The following is a 7,500-nucleotide window of genomic DNA, read 5'->3' as shown; positions in this document are numbered from 1 at the left end:
TTATTAGGAACAAGAGGCTGCAAGTAGTTTATACTCGGGCCTCCAAAAGTACAGTGGTGTATGGTAAATTTAGCACTGAAGAAAAGAAAGGAGATAAGTCTGTCCTTCTTACATCGGCCTTACATTGCGATTCTCATGATGTTCGCCTGTGTATGTAGTGAATACCCAGACCCAAACTATCTTCATTACAGGTGGTGACAATGACCACTGGACCATGGACACGAGGTAAAAATAGTGTATTTATTCCAAAGTGGCTAAGCACATTGTTGTTTTTTTTTTTTTTTACTGATCGATGGGTATTCTTGCTCAGTGTTTGAGAAAAGAAACGTTAATTGAACGGTTTAAGATGAAACAAAATGACTCATTGAGACATGTTTTGCGAAAAAAAATGAAAGGGAAACGAAGGTGAGATGTGAAAACTTTCGTGGAGTGGGTGCACTTAAAGGTCACTTTGTCACGTGCGCCAGGCGTGAAGATATGCACTATATCTGTACACTTGCAAATACTATCAGAAGTATACAAGTTCCTTGAGGATGGCCAAGCCAAATGAAGCCATAGCACGAGAATCAAATATTTAAAATATACCATTTGTTGTAATTTAAATACTCACAGTAATATGCACCCAATTGTCAAAATAAATATGTGAATTGTCTGAGGCCGCAGGTCGAGGGCAGCTTTTTCAAGACCGATGTCACATGCTCTTTTGCTGGTAAATAACTCTCTCTCTCTCTCTCTCTCTCTCTCTCTCTCTCTCTCTCTCTCTTTCTCTCTCTCTCTCTCTCTCTCTCTGAAATCACTTGTTTTAATTATTGACTCGCACCGTGCTTGATAGCGAATACAGTATTACAGCGACTTACATACTGAACGTTTCAAAGAGAAATATTTTTTATTTGAATTATATTTCCAAACCTCTTGTCTAATGAAAAATAACCTCTGTAAACGGAGTTTATGTCAAGCTTACGCAATCGAGGCTAGGATTCCACTTGCCGTGAGCAGGCCGGATGAGAAAATACCGCCCGCTCCCGGAATCAATCAGATTGCAGGATTTGTTGAATTCTGCCCACTCAAGCATTGAGGAAAAAATAAATAAAAGAATTAAAATTCTCTGTGACCAAATTTTGGAAAGTACCTATCATAGACATACAGTTAGCAAAATCTATTGTGCAACTTCCAAGTACATTACCAGTATGACTTGGGTTGTATATCTGAAAAGTTGTGTTGAACACTATGACTTCTACAGGTGATTCTGTCAACATGAAATATGTTTCTCTCGATAAGCTTGATAAGGGAGTGTATACCGGTATTTCATTTCCTACATTTATAACTGATAATTACAGGGAAGTAATTAATTTCCTATCATAATTATACAATAGCACATAGTGACATAGCTGCAAATTCACTTCCAGCATTTGAGCCATACACTGAAACATCACCTTCACAGTTGTTTTACTAGGATCAATGGGATGTGAACCAGGATTTTTCTAGGTTATGTCCCTGCAAAGGTTGAACTTACCAGCAATATGCCATGCGGTGGACCAGAACTTTAACAAGAAACCATTTCAAAAAACAAAAAAAGTGTTTCGTTTCCGGAATGGTAAGGGCAGGAGAAAAGATAGAATACTGTAGTGTGGGTCACTTAGCCTGTCATTCTTATTTCGCTTCGTGTATTGAAACTCGCGAGAAATAAAGATAGAAATGTGAACGCAAACTCTCTGAACGGCGAGAAGCCTAACCATTAATGTCACTGTTCCTTAGTATCAACATGCATAATTAGCTTTTAAACTCATAACGCAAATCGCAATATAACGAGACAACAGACGTATTGACGTTTTTTGAGGGCAACACTGCCTTGCGGCTGGTTAGCCTACGCGACTTCCAGATTGCGTGACATAGAACAGCCTCACTTATCTCCCCAGCACTATGAGCTGAGTGGTTTGAGTGGTAAACAGGATGTACTGGATCGGACAAGAGTATTTGTTAGTGAGCAATGTACAAAGGCAAGCGAGCCAGCAAGCTTGGGGGAAGTCGCTGCGCAGACTTAACCACACCACGCAGGAGTGACCCTGACGGCTAAGCGATATATCCAACCCATCTCCGAAGGGAGGGAGTGAGGGAGGGGAAAAACTTTGACAAATTGCAAATAGCCAGTTGATTTTACGATAGGAGATAAACTGCAGATTTGGCCAATGCAGGTGTACGATATAATCTGAGATCTAGGAACAAAGTCTTTATGTCGTCGTTTTATTTACAGCAAAACCGTTTATTTTATGACCATGAACGGCCGACTACAAAGAACGCGAAGATAACTATCGCGACATGAATAGCCCTTTTAGTTCGGTCACGTTCCATTAACCGTATTTTACTGATAGGGCAGTAGAATCTCATTTAAAGAGAAAAACAGATACTTCTTTATGTGCACAATACATCGAAGCATAAAGTCTACAAATACCTATTTTACTTTCAAATACTTACCCCTGCATAACATTTCAAATTCTTTATTTTTTTCCGTGGATCTTCTCATGATTACATGTGTTACATACGAACCATGGCAATTGCTAGGTTTACAATCACTGGCTCCTCGTAAATCCAATTTATTACTAAGACTTGTTTGCATTACTAATTAACGCGAAAAAGGGATAACTTGGGAATTTTTAACAATATATCGCGTTAATCTAACCCAAAATCATTCAGATATTCAAAACTTCCTATGCATGATCCATTTCCTTCGCTTTTGTGTTTGTCAGCATAATGATTTGCAATATTTCAGATTTACGTGTTCACAAGCTTGTTTTTGTATTTCATAGATGTTTAGATTTCCAATTACAAACTCTGTTTTGATTGGCCACTCTAACTCACTGTGTAAATAGTTCACGCTGAATTCAACATAAATACGTTTCGTTTCTGAGAAAACAAAACAACCACATTCTTTTACAAATCTTACTGGGTATTCCTGATTACTGTACTAAATTTAACTTTTGCATTTACCTGTCCATCCACGCTTCTGGAAAAGTGTTACATACCACGTGCTTAGATTTAAACGCACACCTGAGGTAGCTCCCATAGTCATTTGTGTTTACAAGCAAGTGATCTCCTTGGCTAGTAATACGATGAAATGTGGATGACCTCGGTACATTGCTAACCAAATACGTTCTAGCAAGTTTCCTCCTTTTTTCTGCTGTTATAAAATAGACGTCTCAGCCTTTTCTCTGTAATTCTGCTAGGTTCTCGGGCACGTATATGTCGATGCACACGCAAATCACAACAAAAGTAAACACACTTTTGCTTATCGAGACCTGTATTTCTCCTTTGGAATCAAGTCTTTATTATCATTGAGAATCAAATGACTGTACAGCCTTTCAAACTACATGAGAGTTATTTTCTAAAGAGCTGATCAGTCTCCACTGGGTGTCTGGAAAACCCGAATAGCGAATAGTCGCGAATAGCGAACAGCGAATAGTCACGAATAGCGGATAGCGAATAGTACGAACAGTGCGAATAGTGACGAATAGTGACGAATAGTCTCGAAAAGTGGCGAATAGTCTTCAATAGTCACCGCCTTAGTTCCGCGCTGATCTGGATTCGTTAAAATTGATCGCGTGGAGCAATGTTTATCCGCGAACGCTGATGGATAGAGCAAGCTGGAGAATGGTATTTTGCAGATATATTGTTTCCAAGGCAAGTAGCATACGTACCAACTCTCCCGGATACGGAACGAATCTCCCGGTATCCCGTACGGGTCATTAAATCTCCCGGATAAAAACGACTTTGAACCTTTCACAGACGTTTCTCCATTCTCGACTCAAATTGCATCCCCAAGTTAAAAAAAGAATCATTTTTTTCAAACTCGTTTCATTGTTTCTTAATGCATTTCTTCATCTCTTAGTTTCAAACACACGTTAATAGAACTAAACAAAATGACTTCCTTTAGCTATCATAGCCATATAAGCGATTGTTTGATTGGATCTCCGATTAACCAATAAAAATTCTTGACATAAGTACCCTGTTTTCCCGCAGATTCACAATGGCGGCAGAATATTCCTGTATTCTGAAGGAACTGCTGGGGGAAGGGTGGGTGCGTTTAGGGGGGGAGGGGAGGGGAGGGGAGTGTGTAGGTTGATCGAGGGGGGAGGGTGGGGAGAACGGATGAAAAAAATCTCCAGATTTTAGATCTCCATAGGTTGGCACCTCTGAAGTAGTCGTTTCAATTTTATCATCTGTGCAGTTGTTACAGTATACTTTGTACCTGTTATTATAATTTACATCGAAAAATATCTTTCATATTCTAATTAAGTTATCTTCCATTCATTTTAGTTAGTGTTCGAGGTTGAGTGCAGTATCTTGATCGTTGGATTCCTAAGTTTTTATTTGAGTTGTGTTTTCCTATTCTGTAAAGTGTTTAGGTCAACAGCCTGGTTTTCGACCGACTGGGTTCGTAATGACCCCTTAACATCAGCCAGACAACTAATTACCATTCGCTCACATTACAGAGTATTACAAATGAGAGGTATATGCGAAACCCACTTCACGTAAAAGGTATAAAAACATAGGTCTCAAATTTCTATTGAAAGTTATTCGTGTCATGTTTTTTCAATGTTCAGAACTAATATGTAGCTTGAGAAATCAAATGAAGGCCCAATTTTTGTCCGTTGTACATCCTAACAAGAAATTTATCAGCCGACGACATTTAAAACAGTAGTAGATAGCATTCAGCTGGTAGTACGTGGTAAGTTGATGTGCTGTTAGACATTATCCCTCATCAATATGAAAGACTGCTCTTAGTAAACACGTTTTTACTTTGTCAATATGAAGTATTGCTGACAAAGCAACAGAGTTCCATACACAACAAGTGGTACAAAGCATGCAACAGTGTTGTCCAGTTCTCTTGGGTATTTACGTAGTAAAATGTTACTTCGGTGCCGAAATACAAGAGTCAACAATATGACAGTTACATGCAGGAACTGATTTTTACTTGAGCTTCTGCTTATACGCTTTCAACAGGAGTAAATAACCAGTAGAATGATTAGTCAATGAGAATTAGAATTATTGCTCTATCCTGATCAACTACTCGTCGGTATCACCCCGAGGCTCTTCTTTACATTTTTTTTTTCAAAATTTCAACAGTCCCGTTCTACCCGCTGTTGAAATTTCAACAAAAGTAATGTAAACAGTAGTCCAAGGGCCAAGTCGCACTAGAGGGCAATTTCGGATTTGTTCAGGACAAATCTGACTTCAAATCGGCCAGTGACAAAAATATTATCCGGAAAGCTACAGTCGCACTTGAGAACAAAATATGTGAACAAAACATCACACCATGCTGTGAGCGTTGCGAGTCAAAACTCGTGTAGAAGGAGATGGGCTGGGAGTTCCTCCTGACCGTTGAATATATAAGGGATAGGCATCGGGTAGATCGATCCTGGTGGATATTGAGGAAATTGTTGCCCCATTTCATACGGAAAATATTGGTCGCCCGCGCCTGGATTCATGTTGTTGCGAAATGAGAACGTTATCAATTTTACCGCGAAGTCTATCGCATAGAGACTCTGCTACATATCACCTGTCAAATCATTTCCGAGTCAAGACACCCTCGCTATTGTTTTCCAAGATTTGTTTCAGTTTGGCCTGCTCCAGAGGCAGTCGACGGCATCTTTGAAGTTTGTCCGTCTGCGACCAAATTTTGTCCTTCGGTGAACAAACCAGTCGCACTTGGTTTTTCATTGTGAAGACAGATTTTTGACATAAGTAACAGTTTTGTCCTCTAGTGCGACTTGGCTCCAATGAATGGACAAAATATCCACTTCCGGATAAATCCTAAACCCTCATATCCTAAAATCCCTAAGATCCTTATCCCATAAATCGAAGTTATTATTATTGACTAGCACTATAACTTGAGCACAAATTCCTCTGGAGGTGACTCCCATCTAAAATATGCAGGGATGCTCGCCGTCTCCTTTGGGGCTGGGTTAAAGGGGTGGGTGAGTAAACATTACGAATCTGGGTATCCATGGTGTTGCCCAAATTATGTTTCCTTGTTATATGCAAAGAAATAAAAAGAGAGATTAAAAACAATGCTTTTAAAATCTAGAAGTCATCTCCTAGGTGCCAAACAGGGCTTAAGCCGCGCTTAGATTGGTCCTAATTTTCTGACGAGCATCCCTACACATTTCACTTGGACGTCCCCTACCTTTCTTTGTTACTGTTGTTTTAGCCTAAACCAACAAATGATAATGGTGGGGTTTAACTTGTAACCGTTACTCCAAGGACAGATTGGACATACTGCAATTCGTCAGCTGTTAATTTTGCGGCAGAAGAGGATGACACCACCAGGCTTATACAAGATGATGCTGAACCAAAATCAGGATGTCTGCGTTTGATGCAGTCCAGATCCACGTGATATGCACGTGGTTGCGCAACTGGGGTGATCTTGGACTTTGATGATCCTGCTGTCCAATCCTTTTCACAACGACGAAGAATTAAACCATGTGCAGGATCCTCAAAAAGGCTATGACATCCAGCGCAATTCTTTGAACGGGTGTCCTTCCAAAACGTGATCTCCAGTGGGTATCTTCCTGCTCTCCATGGCGGGGGACTTGACTGTGTACTCGACTGCTTATCCGCACCCCTTTTGCTTGACTCGCCCACATCATGAATTGCTGTAACAGCTTCTTTTGGTTTCCGCGAACCTTTGGACTGAGATGATTTGGGCTTGTTTCCGACGCTTTTAGGCCATGAAACTCTCACAGCTTTATCTAAATATGGCGTGCCGTTAGACCGTCGCCACTGGAGAACTTTCTGTAACCTACCCATCTTTTCAACGGCTGCTATGGTGTGCTTGCACAGTTTCCAGTCGTTGAAGGACGGACACTGTTCGCATGTAACACGCCCAGTGTCGTGCACATAAACAAAGTGGGGCTGGGATGGCTTGCTCTCGCTAGCAACGAGATGGGCGTTGCTGTCACTGAAATATGTGCCAATGGGTTTTCCAATGGATCCAGGAGTAGCTAATAAATGTTCTGCCTTCTGCCACATTCTGGTCACAACACTGAAAGGGATTGGAATAATGTTAGCTGCTCCAGGAGGAATGCTGATCTTTGCTGGTAATGTGTCTGCAGTGGGGTTGGCATCGTTTGTAGTAACTGTTCCCATGCTTGCCACATCGTTGAAGCCCCCAGTCACCTCCAGAAGAGTTTGGTCATAGTTACCTGCCTGAGATGATACTGAAAGGGCCTTTACAGCAGTACGTCTTAGACGTTCCAAGTGGCGTTGTCGTCTTTCTGGAGACATGGCAAACCAAACGTCTTCCTCGATTTCTAGGAATTTATACTGTTCGCGCAAGCAATACTCTCCTCTTCTGATAACTGCTAATTCTTCTTGATGGTATTGCATGACAACCTCTTGTTCAAGGTGCAGGATGAAGTCTGGAATGGTCATATTCTTCTTTTGATTTCGCTTATCATCTTTCACTTTCGTGTACCAAGAAGTTGGCTGTCCTCCCAGGCCTGC

General features: G+C 40.8%; 1 protein-coding gene across 1 annotated transcript in view; it reads right to left on the bottom strand.

Annotated features, from left to right (window-relative positions):
- Positions 1-7,450: 7,450 nt before the first annotated feature.
- LOC137972792 (uncharacterized) overlaps positions 7,451-7,500 on the bottom strand; it is a 1,440-nt gene continuing 1,390 nt past the window's right edge. Inside the window, 1 exon segment of the mRNA XM_068819506.1 lies at positions 7,451-7,500. This exon segment is cut by the window's right edge and continues 1,390 nt beyond it. Within this exon segment, the coding sequence (XP_068675607.1) occupies positions 7,451-7,500 (50 nt within the window).

This window comes from Montipora foliosa, chromosome 10 (assembly GCF_036669935.1).
Source record: "Montipora foliosa isolate CH-2021 chromosome 10, ASM3666993v2, whole genome shotgun sequence".
Taxonomy (NCBI): domain Eukaryota; kingdom Metazoa; phylum Cnidaria; class Anthozoa; order Scleractinia; family Acroporidae; genus Montipora; species Montipora foliosa.
The sequence above is the reverse complement of the archived record's forward strand: the minus strand, read 5'-3'. Positions and strand labels throughout refer to the sequence as shown.